Raw genomic sequence first — 23,336 nt, 5'->3', positions numbered from 1 at the left:
CATTCCTCACAGAAGCATCACCATGATCTGTGCCTTCACTGTCACATGGAATACGTGTGTGTGAGTCTTTGTTTCCACGTTTCTCCTCTTTTATAAGGACAGCAGTTCTACTCGATGAAGGCTCACTGTACTGGCCTCATTTGAACTTAATTACTTCAGTAAAGGCCTATCTCTAACAGGTATTGGGGGTTAGGACGACCAACACAGCTTTTTTTGGGGGTGTGGAGGGAATATACTATTCAGCTCATAACACATACATATGAGTAGATGCTATAGGATAAAAAAAAAAAAAAGGCAAGAAAGCCAGCAAATAGCAGCAAGAGACGCAGGCCCAGAGAGGAGCCAGGAGGAGGTAAAGTCATCTCAGAGCAGAACTGTCTCTGGTTCAGAACCAGCTTCCGATTCGACTCCACGAGGCCCAGCTAGATCTCCGCTTCTGCTGGGTTCCTGTGAGCTGCCACGTCCCCCAGTACACATGTATGTGTATCTGCTTGTCACGCAAGTTAGTCTGAGGAAAGGAGTCTGAGGTTCTTGTTCCAAAGAGCTTCACTAACAGGTTTTACACCAAACACACCATTTTCTTTAGAAGCTTGTTTTCTAAAGACAAAATTGGCACTCTACGCTGCCTTCTCCTTGTCTCCCAAAAGTAATAAACATGTGTTCAAGCAGAACAGTGACTTTTAAAAGAAGCGTACTATGCAAATAAAATCTTGAATAACACAAAGGCTTCTTTGAATCTCTGCCACAAAGTGGTTGTGATTTGGGGCCACCGTTATGAACAGGGGGAAACACATTCTCCCTAGATGAGTAGAAAGCCAACTCTAGCCAGCTTGCTTTTCAGCCGGCTAATGGAGCTGATGGTCCTAAAACATCTGAGGTCTTAGGATGAAATCAGCTTTGTAAATGAATTCTGCAGCCAGACAGTGCACCTCTGAAGATGCAAAAATGGAACAGGCTCTTCTCTGGGCCTGCTTCTCTTGCTGCTATTTGCTGGCTTTCTTGCCTGCTTTTTTTTTTTTTTTTTTTTTAATCCTATACCGTCTACTCATATGTATGTGTTATGAGCTGAATAGTATATTCCCTCCATCCCCCCTTCAAGTCCCAAGGGACTCAAAGCCTCCCAAGAAAGGCAGTAATGCCCCCACACCCTCAAAAAAACTTGGGAAACATTGCTTTAGAGAATTTACAAAGAGCTGGAGGAATACTGAAAATAACGATTAAACAGAAAGTTGTGATGAAAAGTGCCTTGGGCCATCAGACAGGGTTTTTCCCAGGGTACGTGAATGGAGTTGGGTTGCTGGGTGCGTGTGTGTGCATGTGCACCCAGAATGTGTAAAATGCCCTTTTCTCACAAGTAACTAATCATTCTAAAGACATAGACCTGGAGGGTATTGTGCTGAGTGGAGTAAGTCAGACAAAGAAAGACAAATGCCATATGATTTCACTTATATGTGGAATCTAAAGAACAAAATAAACAAACAGAAACAAACTCATAGATACAGAGAACATTTTGATGGTTGCTAGATGGGAGAGAGGTTGGGGGACTGGGTAAAAAAAGGGAAGAGATTAAGAAGTAAAAATTAGTAGTTAAAAAATAGTCATGGGATGTAAAGTACAGCATAGGGAATAAAGTCAATGACATTTTAATAATTAGTATGTATAGTGCCAGATGGGTATTAGATTTATCAAGGTGATCACTTTGTAAGTTATGTAAATGTCTAATTGCGATGTTGTACACTTGAAACTAATATAATATTGTAAGTCAGCTGCAATTGAAAAATAAAAACATTATGTAAAAAAGAATGTTTGAAAACTTAAGATATCCACTACAAGATTCAAAAATAAAATACTCATTTTAGAAAGACAAAAGCAAATAGTTGAAAGCAAAACACTGAAAAAAAAAAAAAGACGGGATAAACAAGATTACATCTTTTGCACAATTCCCTTCTTTTGTATTATTTTAGAAACTGTTGTGTCTGCCTTGGTGGAAATATAAACAGAATTCTGTTTGGATGTCTTCAGATTGCTACTTTTTTATCTTTGACAGTTGCAGGTAAATGGGATAAAACATTTCAGAGTCAGATATTCTGGAGAGAGAAGTCAGGAAACAACAGAAGGATAGAGAAAAGCTGGTGGAGACAAGAAGGTCAAGGATACACAGAAAAGGTTCGAAGGTAGGAAGCGAATGGAGAAGAACAGCTATGTGATCAACTCATCTCAGAAATGCTCTCAGTCTCTGGAAACTGGGATGGTTGGTCACCTAGTATGGGGAACAAGAGGTGGCATACTGAGGGTGTGGAGAGGCGCCCACAGCCCTAGACGCCCTCTGCATTTGGAGAGAGAGTTGTGATGCTTGTACCTCTGGATCCCTCTCATTAAGGAGGTTCCCACCCACTCAAGGAAGCTGCCCAAAGCACTGAAACTGCCAAAAATCTTCCAACCATGGGGTCATCAACCTGCAATGCCATTACTTTGCTGGAGCCCTGGATGGCATCATTAAGCTTCCTCAAGATAGACTGTGAGGTACAAAGTCATTCTCAGGGCCTGGGCCATTGCCAGCAGCTTGGGTCTTGGTTATGGAGTTCCCTAGCCCCAATGACCAGGGTCGTGGTGATGGCGGTGCATCACAGCCTAGGATCTCTTTGGCCACAGCAACCTGCAAGGTAGTGGCAGCAACTGCACAAACCTTACTAGGTATGCAGGGTACCACTGACTGCCTGTCCTACTCACAGGAGAACCTAAGGGACGGGGCTTGGGGGCTGTTGACATATTTGTAACCTCATAAGTGTCTGAAACTGAGTGTGTGCTTCTAGTTCTGCCTTTTGACTATGCCAGCGTCAATATCCTCCACTGTGATATTATACTATAGTTTTGCAAGATGTTACCACTGGAGAAACCGGGTAAAATGTATTCTCTCTCTGCAGGTGAATCTACAATTATCTCAAAATAAAAAATTTAATTTAAAAATGGGCAAAAAGATTTGAACACATTTCCCAGTAAAAGATATACAAATGGCAAATACACACATGAAAAGATATCCAACATCATTAGACATCAGAAAATGGCAATTGAAACGAGAATGTTTTGGTCATACACATCTATTACAATGACTAAAAGAAAAGAAAACAACGACAACAACAAATAACAATACTAAGTGTTATGGACTGAACATGTCTGCCCCGCCCCCCAAACGCATCATCGGTTAAAGACCTAACTCCCAATGTGACGGTATTTAGAGGTGGGGCCTATGGGAGGTAACTAAGTTTAGATCAGATCTGAAGGGTAGGGCCCCATGATGGGATTAGTGTCCTTATAAGAAGAGCTAGAGAAGTCAGGGCTCTCTCTCTCAGACCTCTGGGGACATAGCAAGTAGGCAACTGTCTGTACCCCAGCAGAGGACCCTCACTAGAACTTGACCTTTCTGTCACCCTGAACTTGGATTTCCCAGCCTCTAGAACATGAGAAATAAATGCCTGTTGTTTAAGCCACCCAGGCTACGGTATTTTTGTTATAGCAGCCCGAGCTGCCCAAGACCCTAAGTCCTGGTGAGGACTGAGAGCAACTGGAACTCTCAACTATTGTTGGTGGGAATGGAAAATGGTAGAGCCACTCTGGAAAAACAGTTTGGCAGTTCCTACTCTAGTTCAAGAATCCCACTCCTAGGTACTTAACCCGGGATAAAGAAAAGCTTAGGTCTACATAAAGACTTGTAAGCTGATACTGATCGCAGCACTATTTATAACAATCAAAAAATGGAAACGACCCAAATGTTCATGAGCTAGCAAATGGATACATAGATATATTGGTATAATATTCAGTAAATTATGCTAAATAAAAGTCTACATCCCGTAGGATTCATTTGTGTAAAATTCTAGGAACAGCAAAACTTTAATGACAAGAAACCAGATCAGTTTATACTAGCACCAGAGGTCAGGGTTGAGATCATTTCAAAGGGGCATGAGAAAACTTGTTAAAAAAGTGATGGAAATGCTCTATACTGGGATTGCGACGGTGGTTACACAGCTTTATACAATTACAAAATTCATTAAAATGGGTGAATTTTATTGTATGTAAATTACAACTCAATAAAGCTGAAGTGGGGGAAAAGAGAATTTAGAAAAGGGGCTGGTTATCATTGACATATCCTAATTGCTTCCACATGTAGCAATAATAATTAGTTAGAATACAAAGGAAAAATATCTCATGGTAGCAATATAAAATATTTTTGAAGTAAATTTTAAGAGACTGTAGCAGATCTACTCAGTTCTTGGAAGACTCAGTATTGTAAAGATATTATTTAATCTCAAATAAATCTATAAATTTAAGAAAATACCAAATCTAAATACCAAATTTTAGAACTTGGAAAAATGAATCTAAAGTTTATTGGAAGGATATGATACATTTTAAAGATTTTGAAAAAGAGTGGTAAGTTTGCCCTCTCAGATCTTAAAATGCACTATAATGCTTAAATAATAATAAACAGTGTGGACAGACTGAAACCAAAAGTTTCATAAAATAGAACTACATTTAAAAATTCCCCAAATGTATCTATGCATGAAAAATATTTTAGGATACAAGAAAGGTAGAATTTCAGATGAGTGGAGAAAGAACGGATTAGTCAAAAAATGGAGTGGAGATACTTTCTTGGCCAAAAATGTGAGTGAAATCGTTTGTACTAACATATGAATACCTCTTTCGGATCAATAAGGGAAAGATGAAGAGCCCCATGGAAAAGCAGGCTACAGCAGATGAACCCAGATCTGAGACCCGGATTCCCATCCCCAAGGCTGGCACAGCACAGCAGAGCTGTCATCCCTCAGGGACACGTGAGGTTTAGTCAGAGGGGGAGGGCATCAGCTGGCATCAGGATGGGGCAGAGACGAGATACTCCTTGTTTTCCTGGAAATCAGGCAAGTTTCCTGGATTCTCATAAAACCCTACAAAAGAGAGAAGACCCCTAATAGCTACAGTCGAATTTATTTCCTACGCCTAGGCAGGATAGATGCTTTGCTAACTAATTCATTTTACTTTTGTTGAACTTTATTAAGGTATACTTGACAAATAAAATTCTAATACATTTGAAGTATATGACATGAGATTTGATATATGTATACATTGTGAAAGGATTCCCACCATTGAATTGACATACCCATCACCTCACATATTTACCTTTAAAAAAAAAACCTGATAAATAAAAAAAAAAGAGCTATTTCTCACATGACATATTTGTGGTATAAAACTTGTATCTCCTTAGACATACTTTTTGACCCAGAACCTCAGTTTTGAAATTTGTCCTGTAGAAACAGAAATATCTATATCTATATCTATATCTATATCTATATCTATATCTATATATTTTTTAGTGGGAAAAGAAATTAGAAGTAACCTGAAGTTGCTCGGTTGGTTAAATTATGGTATATCCATGCTATGGAATAATATGCAACTAGTAAGAAAAAGGATATCTTGGCCTGGGACCCCAAAAAGTATTACCCTATGTTCTACTTTTCTGGGGACTGCCATCCTGGGGAGGCAGGAATGGGGGTGAGGAACAACAGAAAAAAGTATGCCATTCTGAAATATGGCCACATAGACAGCCATCCCTATTGCTGGGTGAAATGTCTTGCTCATGCTGTTAGAAAACAGACTGACTTTTGGTCTGCAGAAGTACAAAGGCTGCCCACAGTGGGTCGTTACAGGTGCTATTTCTTGGGCTTTTAATTTGGCACCATTTCCAAGCTTGTATTAGTCAGGGTTCTCCAGAGAAACAGAACCAATGGCAAATACACCTATACATCTATCTATATCTATATATGTGTATAGATATACATGTATATATGGGTGTGTACATATCTATGTCAATATCTATCTATCTATCTATCTATCATTAGTCAAGAAATTTATCATAAGGAATTGGCTTATATGATTATGGATACTGACAAGTCCCATAATCTACAAGGTGAGTCTACAAGCTGGAGACTCAAGGGAGCTGATGGTGTAGTTCTAGTCTGAGTCCAGAGGCCTGAGAACTGGGAGACCCAATGGTGTAGATCTAGTTTAAAAGCCAGCAAGCTTGGGACTCAGGAAAAGTTATTGTTTCAGTTCAAGTCTAAAGGCAGGAGAAAGCGGATGTCCTAGTTAGGAAGGTAGCCAGGCTGGAAGAATTCTTGCTTAGTCAAGGGAAGGTCAGCCTTTTGTTCTATTCAGGCCTTCAACTGATTGGATGAGGCCCACCCACATTAGGAAGGACAATCTGCTTTACTCAGTATACCAATTTAAATGTTAATCTCATCCAGAAACACCCTTGCAGAAATGCCCAGAATAATATCTGACAAAATATCTGGGCATCCCATGGCCCAGTCAAGTTGACACACAAAATTAACCATCATGAAGCTTTGCCATTAATATACAGCTAAATCAACTGGGATTCACCAGGATGCCAAATAGCATGAGAAGTATAAATTCACTTACCAGAGAGGCTATATATATCAGAGCAAAACTGATGAAGAAGACAATGCCAAAAAAAGAAAGGGAAAACAGGAGACAGTTGCAGACTGTGAATTAAGAGGCAACTTCAGACCTAATAGTAAAGCGAGTTGTAGGAGGAAGAAATTTTTAGAAAGCCATAAGATCAGAGGCTGAAGTTATTGTAGTGGAAGGTGAGGAACAGATGGTGATGTTGAATGGAAAGGGCAACGTCCAAAATACACAAATTAGTAGAGACTTAAGCAGCCGTTGGGTCTTGGGATTTCTTAAAGGACTACGCATGGGTATTTAAGGTGGAATGGACAAACGACTGAAGCCCAGGTTTTCCCCTTCGACTGTCCTTCGTCCTGAAGAATAAGCCTACATCATGCTCCACCGTGACGGAAGTGTGGAAGTGACTAGCCAGAGGGGTTTGATGAGAGGATTAAGTGGTAGATTCAGGGAGAATCTGCTCTGCCAGAAGTCAATTCACGTGGCCGGCCACAGTGCCAGACAGCAAGTGCCACATAACACACTTCTCGGCACCTTCGCTTTTCCATGATCACTCTGCTCACAAACACACTCAGACCTTCTCATATTACACAAAACCCCAAGTCCTTTGCCTGCTCCTGTGATGTCTCTTGAACTCTCCTTCCTCCCAGCACCAAAACTCTTAAAGGGCTTGTATATGCTGTCCTTGCTTCATCTTACCCAATCTGCTAAACCCTAACCTTTAGTTCAAACAATACCACTCTTACCAAGGACTTCCTAATTGCTGGACCCAGAAACTCTGGCTCAGCCTTCAATTTTTTTTTTTTTTTTTTAATGGTGCTGCAGCAGCTCAGTGACCTTGAAATACCCTTCCTTGACCCAGCAGTATCCTGGTTCTTGGTCTTGCCCACTTTCTCTTGTTCCTGTCTCTTCCACTTCCTGATTGGTCAATACAGACATTTTTAAAACATTCTGCTCTCATTCCTCAGCCTTCTATTCTCCCTTGTTCAAAAAAGTCACTCATTCCCAGGGCTTCCTGCTGTTTCCTCAAATGCAGTAAAAAGCTTCCAACTCTCTCTGTTTTGCCCTGACTCTCTCTTCAGCCTATCTTACATTTTTAATTGTCTTCTGGCTATTTCCTGTCAACTACACACCAGAACCCCAGATTCACTGGGGTGATTACATCTAAAAGGTAACTTTCCTGCTTTATTAACATTATTGACATTACTCACATCAGCCAGATTCTAAACCCCAAGATCATCTCCACACCCATATATAAGCTATTCTCCCCTAGAAAGTGTCTTGTATTAGCTTTCCTCCCCATTTTAACTTTCACCACCACCTTAGCTCAGCTCTTTATCTCACTCCTAAAATACTGCAGTTGCTTTTTGCTGATCTTGCCGTTTTTAAATATCCTTTCCAATGCATGATGAACCATGCTGGAAGAGAATTCTCCATGAGTATCTCCCATTCCTGCACGGTGTGGGGGTCTCTGAGCATAAGCATTTACACCAACTCAAGCATAATTATATGAGGAGACGGTCTAGGGTAGTAAAGCTTAGAGACCACTCCCTCCTAAGATGTTCCAGGGTAATAAAAGTAAAGACTTTGTCTCCTCTTTCCCAGAGAAGAACTGTTTACAGTCCTGAGTAAAGATAAGGTCTCACTCCAGAGAGAAGTACAAGCAGGTCACCAGCAACCATTTAAGAGGGGAGCCTAATTTGGGGGTTCATCTCCTCAATGTACCTATTGCATATGCAGGTATCATCTGGTCCTCACTGCATCGCCCTGTGGGACTCGAGGAATCGACCAGGCTGACTTGCTAAGTTGTGAGAAGTGTAAACAATCTCAGACCCTTCACAGTTCTTGATTTAACACACTACCACCAAATTCTCTTTCGAAAGATGTTTTGGCCATGCTACTTGCCAATGGCATCCTACTACAAAATAAAATTCAAAGTCTTTTCAGCTCCCTTACCAGCCTGTCCCCCAACTTATTCCCTAGGTACACCCTGGACTTCAAGATGTTTCCCAAACAAAGGAATACATATCCACTTTCATGCTCTGAACATGCCTAGAATGCTATACTTAGATCACAGATGAGGAAAAACTCATGATGTGCACAAAACACCCATAACAACCTCTGAGGAATGGTGAGCCACACCACTGAGGTCCTTACGCATGTTGTCACAGCTCCTACCAGGTACACTGGTGAGAAATTGGCCTGCCCTCACCCTCGGCCTAACCAACTGACCCAAAACCCAGTGCTGCAGCCGCAGGTAATCACATTCTGGTTGGACATCAGGGAGCTGAACTACTTCTGAGAATGCTTGGCTTGGAATTCTGTCCAACAGGGAAGCTCTGCATTTGATGGCGGCCAATAATTATAACATCACGTACCATTTGAGAAGTGATGTTCACAGGGGTGAAGAGAGGCAGCCCAGGTTCCAGTGTGAACAAGTGAGTTCTGGTTTCAGTCCTCCACCAGGATTTACATTCCAGTCTTAGCTCAGGCCACATTTCTGGGTCTTCTTGCAATAAACTCCCAACCAAAAGATAACATGAGCCTACATTTTTCTTGCAGGCCTCAACCACTTAATGCAAGTACCCTTCTCACCTATCTCTAAGATATGTGTGTACAAAGACGCTGGTTGAAGCATTGTGTATAAATAGCAAAATAAAAACATGCCCATTAACATGGGCTGGTTAAACTATCATTTTTCATCACCAATTTTAAGATATACCCTAATTTCAGAGACACAAAATACCAATAAAATGGTCCATGGTGGTTATATCATTGATTGTTTTAATATGTGAAAAAAATGTGCATTTTAGAATTAAAGAACTAAGGCATGGCACATCATAAAATGGAACATTTTGTAGCTGGGACAGGGAAGTGGCACAGGGTAGGGCTGGGTAGGTGAGCCTTCCTTTGGAATGGGGTGGAGAGGGGAGGTGAGGAGCGAAGCAGGGATTCCACACATCTGGCTGTACCTCCCAAGGTGGCACGAATGGAGATGTGTGAGGTGTTACCTGTTAACAGTTTGTGCTTGAAAAGCAGACTTAATGTTAAAGTAAGTGGTGGACATATGGGTACGTGTTTTAGTATTTTTTTTTTGTATGACTAAAATATGTTACAAAACATTCTTCTTTAAGTGGGCCTAGCAACCTTTTTTACTGTCCCTGTTTTTAGGAAGACTTGTGTCTGACAGCTTAGAAATCAATTCTATAAATAAAGGAGGTGAGGGAAATATTCACTGTCTCTTATCTCCACATGTTGACTATGAGGAAAAAAGGAATTTCATCATTCCAGCAACATCTGGTATGTGCACATATTCAGTTGACAAACATAGACCTAGATGATTATTGAAAACTTTGCTTTCTTTTTCTTTCTCAATACTGAAGACTTTGTCTTCACATTAACCATAGGTTTGCCTAGATTTAAGCAAGGTCAAATTTGCAAAAACGGTATTTTGGCATAGTTAAAAATTACTTTAAGAATGTGTGTGCATGTGGAAGGAGGTATTTCAACAGAATTTCCTTAAATACAACGCTCCTGGCTATTTATAAAGTGGGTTGAATTTTTAGGGACACGTTTCCTAAAGCCTGGTGCGATACCCGAGAGTGCAAGCTTTGAAACCAGACTAAACTAAGTCAGAATCTGACAGCTGTGTGGCATTGTAAAGTCACCTAACTTTGCAGGGTCTGTTTTCTCCTCTGTAAAATGGTGACATTAATAACTAGCTTATGGGATGTTATAAAGATAGGAAATGTTAAACACAGTACTGTGCCTAGTACACACCCATCACCCAATAAGTGGCAATTACTATTATGGCACGCGGGTTTTTTGTTTTGGTGCAGGCCCTCGGACTTTGCGCAGCGCGCCCCATCACCTTTCTCTGCTCCCTCGGGGGCACTCAAAAGCTCTCTCTGAATTATTTTCAGTTCAACATTTATGTGCAGGTTACAAAGTCACGTAAATCAAGACTTTGAGTAGCGTACACGCTAACATAACACAGTACAGAAATCACTGATTCAAAATTCAGGGTTTTTTTTTGTTTTTGTTTGTCTGTTTTGCTTCGTTTTTAATTGGGTAAAGGTATCGGCTAAGGAAGGTGCGCTCTCTTTTTATAGACTTGGAAACTCGGGAGAGGTGCAGTATCCGGCCAAAGGTCACGAGCACCGCGGCCTCGGGGTACTTCCCGGGTCCCCGCAGACCTCCCTCACCACGGCACTCGCTGGGACGTAAAAGGGAAGGGTCCCAAGAGAGGCGCCGTCCGCCCGCGTTTTCGGGGCCCGCGGCGCCAGCACTTACCAGTGCGAAGTGCACCAGGGCGTCGTAGCAGAGCCAGGCGAGCGCCCCGCGGTCCGCCGCCCCCCGCCCGCGGCCCAGGCTCAGGCCCATGGCGCAGCCCACGACGAGCAGCGCGGCGCACAGCAGCAGCGAGCCACGCGCCGCGGCCCCCAGCTCCAGCCACGCGCCCATGCTTCCGGCTCCCCACTCCCGCGACTGGCGCGGCGCGCCCCGATGCGAGAGCCAGCAGAGAAAGCGCGGGGCGGGGCTTCGAGGCCGGGGCGGGGCTTCCAGGCCGCGGCGCGGCCCAGCGGAGTCTACGCTTCCCGCCGCGCGCCCAGGTGCGCCAGCCGAGCTGGAGGAGGTCTTCTGATGAGTCAGGTTCCTGCTCGCGAACTCGTTCAACTGCCTGGACCAAACCTGTTCCTAGATAAACCCAAAGGACTGGTAATAGGGTCACACCTTTTGATGCAGTTTGATTTTTAACAAGGCTTAAAACCTTAATCCGTAAAGCGAAGTCCAAATGGTAGAAATTTTGCCCATAGACTGAGGAGAATTTTAGGGACCAAAGGTTCTAATGAGGCCCGTTCAAGTCTTGCAGAAGAAACGGGGGCGTTTTCAGTCACCAACAGACTTTTTGTGGCTTACTCTGACCCTATTTCTTAAAAATCCAGAAAGCAGCAAAAGTACAGGGAGAGAAGCAATAGGTCAAATCGGCTTGGCAGTAGATGCCAAGTATCTGCTGTATCTTATCTAATGTCACAACAACCCTTCGAGGTCAGTATGTATTTTCCTTTTAAAAATGTGAAAACAGGCTCAGACAGGCAGAGGACAGAATCCATGAGTGGGTGTTCCCAAGGCCTTTGCCCCTGCACTCTGTTTTAACAGGCAATTACAACACTCCCCTAATTAAATGCCACTTTATCCCAATCATATTAACTTTTCTCTACTTTTGCTAGCAACTTATTTGCTTTTAACTCTCTCCCCTTTCCCTTCCTTAGGCCTCTGTTACTTAAAACACAGCACTGGAGAAAAAAGTCAAAGAAGACTGTTACCCTTTATCGACCAAGCCTGTATTCTCAATTTTGGGTAGCCAGATAAACATAGGATGCCCATATAAATTTGAATTTCAGATTAAAAAACAAATTAATTTTTAAACATTTACTTATTCTAAAGTATCACTAGGGTACTTGAGCTAAAAAAAATATTCGTTGTTTTAAAATGTGGTATATACAATGGGATATTATTTAGCCATGAAAAGGAATAAAATTCTGACACATGCTATAACATGGAAGTACCTTGAGGACATCATGGTAATGAAATAAGCCAGTCACAAGAAAGACAAATACCATATGATTTCACTTATATTAGGTATCTAAAGTAGTGATATTCGTAAAGACAGAAAATAGAATGGTGGAAGAAGAAAGGGGGCGTTGTTTAGTAGCTGTACAGTTTCAGTTTTGCAAGATGAAAAAGTTCTGGAGTGTTGGTGCGATGTGACTGTGCTTAACATACTGCACCGTATGTACACTTAAAATGAGTAAGATGGTAACTTTTATGTTATGTGTATTTTACCACAATTTAAAAAAATGACTCCTGGCACTGAACACAAGTTTAATAACTTCCTCCTTTAGTTACTCCCTATGTTATTTTTTATATAGCAGCTAACACCAGATGAAATTATTTATTTACGTATTTATTGTTATTGTCTTGCCACCAGAATATAAGCTCCACAAGGCCAGGGGGTGTGTCTGGCTTGTTTATTGCTGTGTCCCTTGCACCTCTCAGAGTTTGGTATGTACTAGTTGCTCAGTTAAGTAATGGCCGACTGAAGGAATGCATATGACTAGTCCTGCTACCTACACTTTGGATTCTCTTCTGTTACTTAGAAAACTGATGATCATTCTTCTCTTGTATATTCAACATCTTTCTCAACTGGATATCCCCCATCAACTTCCCCACATCCTCCCCTTCAGGGCAAAACAAAACCTAAGAAATGAATTAGATTCACTGTCTTCATATTCTGCCCCTGCTCCTCCACCCTTCCTACTTTAGTTTTCATCCTCTTTACTGCACTGTTACAGCTCATAGGTGACCAATGACCTCCACATCACTAACCAGGATATTTTCTGTCCTTATCTTACTTGACCCCCAACAGCCTCACTGGGCACTAAAATCTTTTTCCTCGGTTTTCTGAGAAAACACAGGGCTTTCTTTCCTACCTCCCTTAGCAATACCTGTTTCCTTTGCCACCTCATCCTCCACTACATACCCTGTGGAATGCTGGGAACTCCAAAGCTCAGTCCTAACCCCTGTTCCCACTCCAAATGCTGGACCCAGGCAGCCTCATCCTCATCTTGCATTAATAAATCACCAAAAATAGTCAAAGGGATTCGAATGTGTAGCTTGACCCTTTCTTTTGAGCTCCAGGCTGGTATTTCCAACTGCCCTTCTTGAGTCATTTGGATATTTCAACACAGCCAGACTACACTCATCGCCCTCGACTTCCTATGTCTGCGGTCTCTTCCAGTGTTCTCTATCTCGTGTTACTTCCATTTATGTTACTGTAATCCAGCAACATAGAAATCATCCTTGATACTTCCCTCTTCCCAAACTCCAGATCTAAGATGTTACCAACTCCAATTTTAGTTGCCAAATATCTCTTGATCCCATCTACTTCATGGACCAAGCTGTTCCATCACCATCTCGTCCCTCAGTGCTTAATTTCACTAATGTGGTCTCTACACAGCACTAAACCCAAAGTACATTTTCTGCCCTTACCAGCTAGTGATTGTTACTGAACACAATTCTATCATCACTCTTGTTTAATGATAATGATTTACCATTGCTCTTAGAATACTAAAATCTTTTATGTGACTTACCAGGCTGTGGGGTCTGGCCCCTCTCTTTAGCCCCTCCCCTGCCCCTAGTAATCCTTCTCTTCGTTTGCTCTAGTTATGCTTGCTTTCTTTTACTTGCTTAAACTCCTCATGGTGCTTCTTACATGGCCTTTGTACACACCGTTTCCTCTGCGAGAAAGAATTTCCGGTGAATCTGCCCAATTAAGTCCTGCTTTTTCCTCATCACCATCACCTGTGTAATTCTGGGAACACTAATTTCTCCCTGCCTGATAACAGACACTTCGGAGTTACTTCGGAGAGGGCTGAGTTGGTGCTTCTCAAGTGCTCACACTGGTGTCTGGCACTTAGTCGAGCTCACTGCCGGCGATCATTACTTTCCTAACTAGGCCAATTACCTCCATTTTACATCATTGTATATCTCTTTTTTTCCTAACATGTCATAACTTTTACTTTTATTCCTGCATGTGTGTGTGTAAACCATCTTGCACCCTATCACAGTACCTGGCATGGGACATACTGCTCACGAAATACTTGAATGTTTCTAAAGGCTTAGTCCAAAATCTTATTTATAAAATACTGAAGACATGGAAAGAATACAATCATTAAAAGAATCTGATGTTATTGTGAAGAAGACTGGGCTAAAATCAATATGACATTTCTAAATTCTATATTTGGGTCTGAGGGTGTAAATGCCTAACTACTGGTTCAAAGAGAGCTGATGACAAAGGGTGCTGAGGCTGTTAATTGACCACAAACCTAATTATGATGAAATGTAAATGAAACAATCTCCTCCACATTAATAGGATTAAGTTCCAGATAATGGAATATTCCCATTCTCTTGTACCCAGAAACTAGTCACATCACACTCAATTCTTGGGATCCTTGGAGTGCCTGAAGCTGATGGGAACCAGGGCCATAAAGGACTTTATAATTAGGATGGTCAAAATGCATGGGTTTAAAGCTGAGTAAGGGAGCTCATAAAAACGATCCATCTCTTCCGCTATCTGGGAAAACCAAAACATCTCTTCTGATTCTAGAATAGTTAATTTATAACGATGGTCATTTAAGAGCAGTGGCTTTAGTTCAGTATTAAGAAAAGACCTGGCAACAACTGGAGCTGTTCAACAAAGTCGGACAGGCTCCCCTGGAGCGAGCGCCTCATCATTTGACTTGTACTGCTGCAGGAATATTTTCATAAGGTGGCCTGCCTCAAAAATCTGATCTTATCTTTAAAATGTTATGCAAAATGTGTCCTTTATGCTCTAACACTTAGGCTTGTATTACCATAAAACTGTTTTACTTACCATCAAGTAAAACCGCTATCCCAGTCTCATGGATTCACACATTGCTTGGCATAAAGGCCCCATTTATCTTTGAGTACCAGTTTAAAAAAATTACTTAAGAAAGTGGATGGCAGTTTCTTAGGGTACGGAAGAGGGCCGTTGTAGAAGAAATTCTCTGCAGGGAACACAGCCTTTATGGTATGGCTCAGCCATAGTTCCCCTGCTTTTAATCATTTTTAATAAACTCAGTTTTTTGATGGGGCCAATCTCTCACGATGCTTTAAAGAAGTATTTTTCAAAGTATGCTGTGAATTTTCTGGTTCAGCTCCAGCTTTCCCAGAGAACTTAAAAATCTCCAAGTTAAAATGTTTAAAAACACTGCTCCAGGGCAGTGTTGAGGGTTGTGGGCAATCAACATACCTTATTGCCTTATACACCTTGTTAGTAGCCACAGGATAAATTTAAGAGGGTAACTAGTTACTCCATATTCCCATTTTATCCTAAGTCCTTTGCAGTCGATGGGGCTCAGTACTCCTGGGAGTTCCCACGGACGGGTAATTTGGGAAATGTGGTTAGGTCTGGCTCCGATTTCTCTTGAAACTGAAAATGAAGAAAAGGCACATTTTTGTCTCCATCCTCTGCATCTGAGGAAAGCCTGGAACTGTTTGGACAACAAAAAGGCATGATTTAGCCAGTGGTCCCCAGCCGTTTTGGCACCAGGGACCGGTGTTCCTATGAAAATCTAATACCCAATGATCTGAGGTTGAGGTGAGGCAGTGATGCTAGCGCTAGGGAGTAGCTGCAAATACAGATGAAGCTTCACTCGCTCGCCCATCACTCGCCTCCTGCTGTGTGGCCTGGTTCCTAACAGACCACGGACAGGTGTTGGGGACAGGTAGTCCCCAGGGTTGGGAACCCCTGACTTAGGCTGTCTCATTTGAGTGGAGTTGTTTTCTACAGGAATTGGTTTAGGTCAACAGTTCACACCGGGAGCAATTTTGGCTCTCAGGGGACACTTGGCAATGTCTGGAGACAATTTTGGTTGTCACAACTGGGGAGTGTGGAGAGGTGCTATCCCCATCTAGTGGGTAAAACCTAAAGATGCTGAACTAAACATCCTAAAATGCACAGGACTTCGCCCCAAAACAAAGAATTATTGCAGTTTTAGGCACCCTGATTTAAGCCAGCGTTCACAGGGATTTCATGGGTGAATAAAAAAAGGCCAAGGATGTGAATAAGGTACATTCTCGCATCCTTTTTCTGAATGACTTTCTCTTGATATAGGACCAAGCCCCACCTCTATCTATACCTATATATACCCATTTACACAAAGTACTTTTTGAGAATCAATCTACCACTGTTCTTTAGCTATCTAACAAAGTACAACATTTACATTAAGACTTACAGCTTAATGTACAGTAATTATACTGCCTTTCTTCAAATAGATTAAAATTCTCCCAGTTCAACTCGAAATAAAAAAATTCATAACCATCAGTTTAAGACAGCTGACATTCATGAATTTTCACCTGTAGTAATTAAATGATTAATCCCCTGAAAAGGACACCCCTTCTACAGGAAACGTAGGCAAGATTCTTTAGGAGTGCTACCATCACATTTTTTTACTTACGCACTGACTTCTTTCAGAAATAATTTGAAGTGGCCTTATTCAAAAGCAAAAATATTTGTGAGAGCAAAAGTTTGGCTTATTTTAATTTAATCTTTAAATTAATCAAAGATTTCATTTAAAGCCACAACCTCTAACATGTTAAACACTTCAGGTTTACCTCAATTATCATATTCCACAGTAATTTGTTTTCAAGGGTTAAGCCTTAAATAAAATTTGATTTTTTTTTTTTTGTTTCATGAAAGACATTATCACACTATCTTCTCAAATGGCTAAGTTATGGTATTTAAACCTGAGATATGTAAAGAGAATGATATGTGACAATAAAAACAGAAACTGGAGTGATGCTGCTATAAGCTGAGAAATGCCAAAGATTGCAGGCAACCACCAGAAGCCAAGAAGAGACAAGGATGGATCCTTCCAGAGCCTACGGAACACACAGCCCAGCCCCCACGTGACTGCAGATTCCAGCCTCTGGACTGTGCAACATAAGCATCTATTGTTTAAGCCACCTGGTTTACAGTACTGTGTTATAGCAGCTTAGGAAATGAATAAAGATTTTGGTACTCATTTGTTTAAAAAAATACTCTTAAATTTAGGATCATTACTGGTCATGTTTGTTGTAGTGGGAAGGAGATATTAAAATACAAGAAAAGTAATTCATGATTCACCTCTACTGTAGGTGATGGTTGAAAAATGATTCCAAATTTAAATTTAACCAAACAAAACTAGGAAATTAAGATACCCTTAGAAATAAGTTCTTCAATGTTTTATCGTATTTGATAGCAGCTTTTTTTATTGGTTACAAAACCTAAGCCCATATACAAAATTAGGAACACATTTAGATGCCTCTTTTGAAAGAACGTTTTAGTCTTTTTTAACTGAGTTTAAAAAAAATAAAAACAATGCAATTTTTCAACACTGTTTTGAAAACTTAAAAGTGCAGCAATATACTTCTTTTATCTACGAAATGGCGCAATTCCAATTTCAAACTGATAAGGTCACAACAAATTGAATCAAGCAAATGCATACATACGTCTGCACTACTTGATGCTAATGTTCACTTATGTTAGTTTGCATTTAAAACACAAGAGAAACGGGAATCGGCACAATAGAGGCCCAATTTAATCTCAATGTGTGCAAAATTTAAAAGGTAACTGTAAGTATGGAGAGTCCAGAAGAAACTAAACCGGAAGGGGTACAATTCACGATATCAAGAAGATTTGGACTTTAAGGGTTTCACCGAAGTTTGTGACCTTAATTAGCTTTGACTTTGTTATTCCTTTTAGTGAACACCACACAGTTTCAAAAATTTAGACTACAGTGTCCAAACAGGATGCAGTTACCATATGAAGCTTTAACTCAAAATTTGGATAAAGAAAAAAAGGCACAATGAACTTCAACTCAATTTTATGTGCACAAGAGTTGAAAAATCTGAGCCACCTTAAAGAGAAATTGATTCTAAAATTTATAAAACCTATAAATAATCAGAGGCCAAACCACTATATTAAAACAGATTCTCTAGCAAGTAAAAATCTTGCAGTTTAAACATACGCTTGTATCCATTTTAGATACAAGACAAAACTCACTCTTTAAAGTGGCTCCATCTTGGCAGATACATATATTTTTAATGAATGCACACCTGCTATGTGTTGTTTATCAGTGAAAACACCCCAGCTGATTCACAAAGCTCTGATGGCATCATCTGTCTCATCTTCATCACAGTAAATATACCCCCCATCGGATAACTAAATTAGTTTAGATTTCCTATCTCTTCACATCAATACATTGGAAAATTAAACCCAGTAAACAATAGCAATAAAACCATTTCTGTGACAGCACAAATTATTCAGTTTAAAAAATTTCATATTCTTTCATTAATAACTGGGTCAGACAATTTACCAAAAGCAGTGACTTTACATAGTAATACCAGATTTTGCAGAAGTACTTAAAAGATCACTGCTAATCAGGTTTATGTAAATAACTGCAGATATTCTTCTACACAGATCCTTGTCTGAATCTTTTAATATGTGAATATGCTTTTAGAATAAGATTTGAATTAACTTTCCCAATACTCAAAGAATGAAGTTTTATGACACTTCTAAATAGTTGCTGGTTTGTTGCCAACCACATTATCAAAAGCACTGGTTACTAAGTAAAAAATATTTTAAGACTAAATTACAGTAAACATGAAAGCTCCACAGTTTAAACCCAATATAAATCAACCATATCCAATTATCAATTTAAAATGAAAAATATTAACTCCTGAAAGCTAAAAGCAAGATTTTCTTCTTTAACATCACCAATGGGTACTTTAGACCTTTGTTTTGTTTTTTGATTTTTTCTTTATAGTCAGGGACTCTTGCTTTCAACTTAAACAGAAGTTCAAGTCCATAACAGGTTGCAGCTCAGGTAAAATACCATGCACAGCATTTGATTACTTCAAAACAGCAGGAACACACAGGCTGAAGTGAGTGGTCAAATAGGGCTTGCTGTTCTCAAAAATTATGTATAATGGCGAAAGCATTACCATCCATAGCTAAAGTTCTTCCTCCAACCCTGGCTTCTGAGGCAGATAATACATATCAATTACTGGTAGATGAAGTACAGTTGTTTTTTTTTTTTTTTTTTTTTTAAACTTATCTGTTTAATCAATAACCAAGTTTCTTTTTTTAAGTTACTTTTTTTGTTTGTCAGTTCCACCAATGAAAATCATTTGGCTTGTACTTTAAAATCTATTTTTCCACATAAAGAATATGAAAATATGTTTGTGGAGGACAATGATGGAGGCTCAGATCAGGCTGCACCTCTTTAAAGTCTTCCAACGTGTATATACATCATACCAAAGTGTCTTGATCCACGGCGCACCGTTTTCCAAAGGAACATCAAGTGGGCAGCTGACATGCCACCATTATGGAATATTCTAAACTGGAGACTGCAGTTGTCAGCATGTGGCACCAGGGAACAGGGAATAATAGGGTAGTTGAGATTGTTAAGGAGAATTCTAAAACAGTTTAGGAAATCATGCATATGCATTTACAGTCCATGTGATAGTGACTTTTGGCAACTGCAAAGTGACTGAGACATGGCTTGCTTTAGAAGCATCGAAACGAAGAGGCATTTGTGTTTTGGAGCCTTTTGTTGTTGTTCTTGTCATTTGGTAGCCATCTGGTGGTGCTTCGTATTGAATGTGGGAAAGATACTGCACTCACTTGAACTCAAAAATTAAATTCTTTTGTTTGAAGGTTGGCTGTTGGGTCAAAATTGTAAGTACCTCCTTGTGTTGCTTCAGGAATGAGGCTAGGATCTTCATCAATCTATAAAAAGCAAGAAAAAAATTCTTATTATGTTAAGATATTACACATTATGGTATAAGTAGTATTAATTTACTTATAGGAGAGAATTCTGTATGAATGTTTTAATCATCTAAAAATGTTTAAATAAATAACTAATACTATTAAGAAACTTAACAATTTAAAACTTAATATACATTTAAAAACTGCCCCATCCTTAAGCTCCTGTATCTTTTTAATTTACCTACTTGAACATACATCATTTCTATAATTACTATCTCTTCTCATTTAACAGATTACAAAGGCAACAAAAACTATTTTTACAATTTTACCTATAATGAAATTTCAGACATAGTATTTAAGAAAAACTGATTGTTAGAAAGCAATCATTAATTTTTTTAAATTTAGATTTTCTAAATAACTGGGAATATACCACTTCTAAAGTATCTGATAGAAATACAGTATAAATGTCATATTAATAATAAAAAAAAAATTCTTAGTAAATTTACACATGTATAGGTTTTAATGTACATGCAGACATACCATCCTTTAATATATACTTACATCGTCACCAGAGAAATATTGATCTATGATTTCAAATGCTAATTTATATATGTCTTCATTTTCATGTTGCTGTAAAACTTCAATTTTCTCCAAACCTGATAAAAATAATCAAAATAATTAAGCAGATACAATCAAAACTGTGCTCATTTTAATCATGAAAAATCCTAAGGAACTCGAACACTCTCCCACCCCTCACCCCCAAGATGATAGTTTGTCTACAACGCAGATGAAAACCTGAGCTGCTCTGGTTGGAGGACCAGAATCTCATGAATTTCTTCCTCTTTGGAAGCCTTTGGGGTACTCTGGTCGTTAAGGGAGGCAGTTTTAAAAACACCTGAACACTCCATTTGACAGATGAGGAAACTGTGGCACACAGATGTAAAGGGATTTATTTCAGGTTGTGTGGTAAGTTAGTGACAGAACCAAAACTGAGATCTTTCCGAACTACTTTAATATAATAACACTGTCTCATGTAGTAATTTTATCTTTCTCTTTGTTTTCCAAATCTTATTGTTTTTATATTACTACAAAAATAAATTTTCATAAGCTTAATGATTAATTGATAAAAGAGAAAAAGCTTTAAATACCGAAATAATTCATTTAAAAAATGAATAGGGGGCTTATATCCTATGGCCACAATGAACTTGGGAAATAATTTTTCCACAGTGATTGTATAAAATGTTTTATTTACGTTTCCAATATATTTTTTCTACATATCAGATGCACAAGTCTATAAATGTAAATCCTTAATAATAAATATTCTTCTTTGATTTTTTTTTAGCTAGGTTATCTTGAAAATAGTTGTTTTTCTTTATGTAGTAATATACATGCCAGAAAAATAGGAAAACAGGTGTCAAAGATAACGAATGTACTTTATAAAATTATAAACTACTAAGTAAATATATATTTTAATAGTAAGTATCAGTGTCATAGACAGAAGCAACTATACTGACAAAAAGCTGATAGTAAAAATTCTGTAGCTCAAACTTCTTGGGTTAAGTTGTTTTGAACCAGACTACAATGCTAATTTTAATTATCTTAAAAAGTAAAACATCTTAAAACCATGAGCAGTGAATTATAGTATAAAAATCTAGATTTTAATTATGTTTCTATAACTAACTACTTCTATGACCATAGACCATAGTATTTTCTTCTTGTTAGTAAGAAAATACTTCCAGACTGAATAGTCTGATTCTATCGCATTAGTTTTCTCTTAAGAAAAAAAAAGCAAAAAAAAACAAAACAAAACAAAACAAAACTGGGTAGTATAATCGCACATATTAGTCAACAAAATGTATATAATAAAACATGACATTAGAATACATTATTTTAAGGTTTGGGCAATTTAATACATATTGAACAGGTACCTTTAATGATAGACTTTTAAAATATATGTCTCATATATCATTACCAGAGAAATAATGAAATGGTATTTCAAATAGCAGTTTTTTCTCATTAAAATTTCAAAGTAAGTTTTGTAGTAATAACTTAAACATGTAGTTCTGGCAATCATAACACTGAAACAAAACAGATGACTCCAAAACTGTTAACATTTTCCAACAATATGGAATAGTATTTCACTAAGTAAGGTCCACAGAATTAAATGACAATAGGTATAACATGAAAATAGGTGTTTCCCTGTCAAGGAGTTTAAGAAATGTTAGATTACACAAAGCTAATAAGGTTCTCTATTTGTAGTAGTTCTCAGAACTTTTAATTTGCTTTCATGCACTGTTACTTCTAGAGGAGCATTTGTGTTTTCCTAAAAAGCAATGTGAATCTCTAGGAAGGTTATGGAGTGACCTTCACAGCCAGTTTTTCTAAAGTATGAACTAATGCTTCTTGGAAATTCCTTTTGGATTGCTAACATAGCGATTAAAGAATAGCAACATACTTTGACAATGTAACAGCAATGTATCTTAACAGTTTCTTTCTGATTAGTTGTCTTTTAAGGATCTACTGTTTCAGAGTTCTAGGGCTCAACTACACAGTTTCTTCAGTATATCTAATCTTACCTCCACATTCTTCTATTATTTCAGCTATTGTGCTTGCTTCATCACCAGCCATTATCAGAATGTTTTTCAGACCATCTAGAACCACCTGAACAACTTGAGAATCTTTTACAGACAGTAAATTACAGAATGGTGGTATTACATTCTGCTGTACAAGATACTCAACCTAGACAACAAAAGAAATATTTTTATTTATATAATTATTTTCCCCCCAAAAGAACATAGTACAGGGCTTACAAACAATCAGTAACTCCTAATCATAACAGAGCACTATACTTTCCAATATTAACAATCACAACAGTTTCTCCAAACTCACTTGATCTTTTCTGCCACTTATTGTTAAGTTGCTAATTGCCCAAGCAGCTTCTTTTTGTGTTCCAAAGTCCCCCTGAAGGTTACAAAAGAAATAATAAAATGAATTCTTTATTCAAAAAGTCTTGGTTATAATACATTAACATACATTATGAACTCCTAATATGACTGACCTTAGCAAGCTGGTGAATAATCATAGGGATTAATCCAGCATCTATTACAGCTTGAACTTGTTGCTGGTTGCCTGCTGTTATGTTGGAAAGGAACCACACTGCTTCCTATAATTGAACAAAATATGGGGCATCTTTATTTGAAAAGTTATAACTTTAATGTGTTTACATTTTTATTATAATGTAGTTTATACAGACAATAAAAAAATCACCTGAGTTGCATTAAGGGGAAAGCATCTAAAAAGTGATTAGGTTTTAGAGAATCCCCAATTTATATGTGCCTACTATAAGCTAGAAACTATTTCAGGCAATGGTGATATGGCAATGAATAAAACAGTCAAAAAAATCTTTACTCATGAAGCTTATTACATTTTGGTGCATGAACTCCCTCTAAAAGATGACAGAAATAAATAAAAGACTGACTTTCTTAATATTTTGTTAAAATTACTTTTGAGGTGCATTGCTTTATAA

The 23,336-nt window shown here is 38.8% G+C and overlaps 2 protein-coding genes across 3 annotated transcripts in view; both read right to left on the bottom strand.

Moving 5' to 3' along the window:
- The window catches only part of EBPL (EBP like), a 31,267-nt gene extending 20,291 nt beyond the window's left edge, over nt 1-10,976 (bottom strand). The window contains exon 1 of one of the 2 annotated variants that reach the window (XM_016143104.2): nt 10,768-10,976. In XM_016143104.2, coding sequence (XP_015998590.1) covers nt 10,768-10,938 — 171 coding nt within the window. In that variant the 5' untranslated portion in view covers nt 10,939-10,976. The other variant, XM_036228555.1, reaches the window with a different exon arrangement.
- A 6,311-nt stretch (nt 10,977-17,287) lies between these two features.
- KPNA3 (karyopherin subunit alpha 3) overlaps nt 17,288-23,336 on the bottom strand; it is an 85,562-nt gene continuing 79,513 nt past the window's right edge. The window contains exons 13-17 of the mRNA XM_036228554.1: nt 22,869-22,973; nt 22,700-22,771; nt 22,387-22,549; nt 20,372-20,466; nt 17,288-19,831 (exon numbers count right to left, since the gene is read on the bottom strand). Of these exons, the coding sequence (XP_036084447.1) occupies nt 19,733-19,831; nt 20,372-20,466; nt 22,387-22,549; nt 22,700-22,771; nt 22,869-22,973 (534 nt within the window). The 3' untranslated portion in view covers nt 17,288-19,732. The remainder of the gene's footprint in view (nt 19,832-20,371; nt 20,467-22,386; nt 22,550-22,699; nt 22,772-22,868; nt 22,974-23,336) is intronic.

The sequence above is a fragment of the Rousettus aegyptiacus genome, unplaced genomic scaffold, assembly GCF_014176215.1.
Source record: "Rousettus aegyptiacus isolate mRouAeg1 unplaced genomic scaffold, mRouAeg1.p scaffold_m13_p_11, whole genome shotgun sequence".
In the NCBI taxonomy this organism is placed as follows: Eukaryota; Metazoa; Chordata; class Mammalia; order Chiroptera; family Pteropodidae; genus Rousettus; species Rousettus aegyptiacus.
This window is presented reverse-complemented; position numbering and strand designations above follow the sequence as displayed.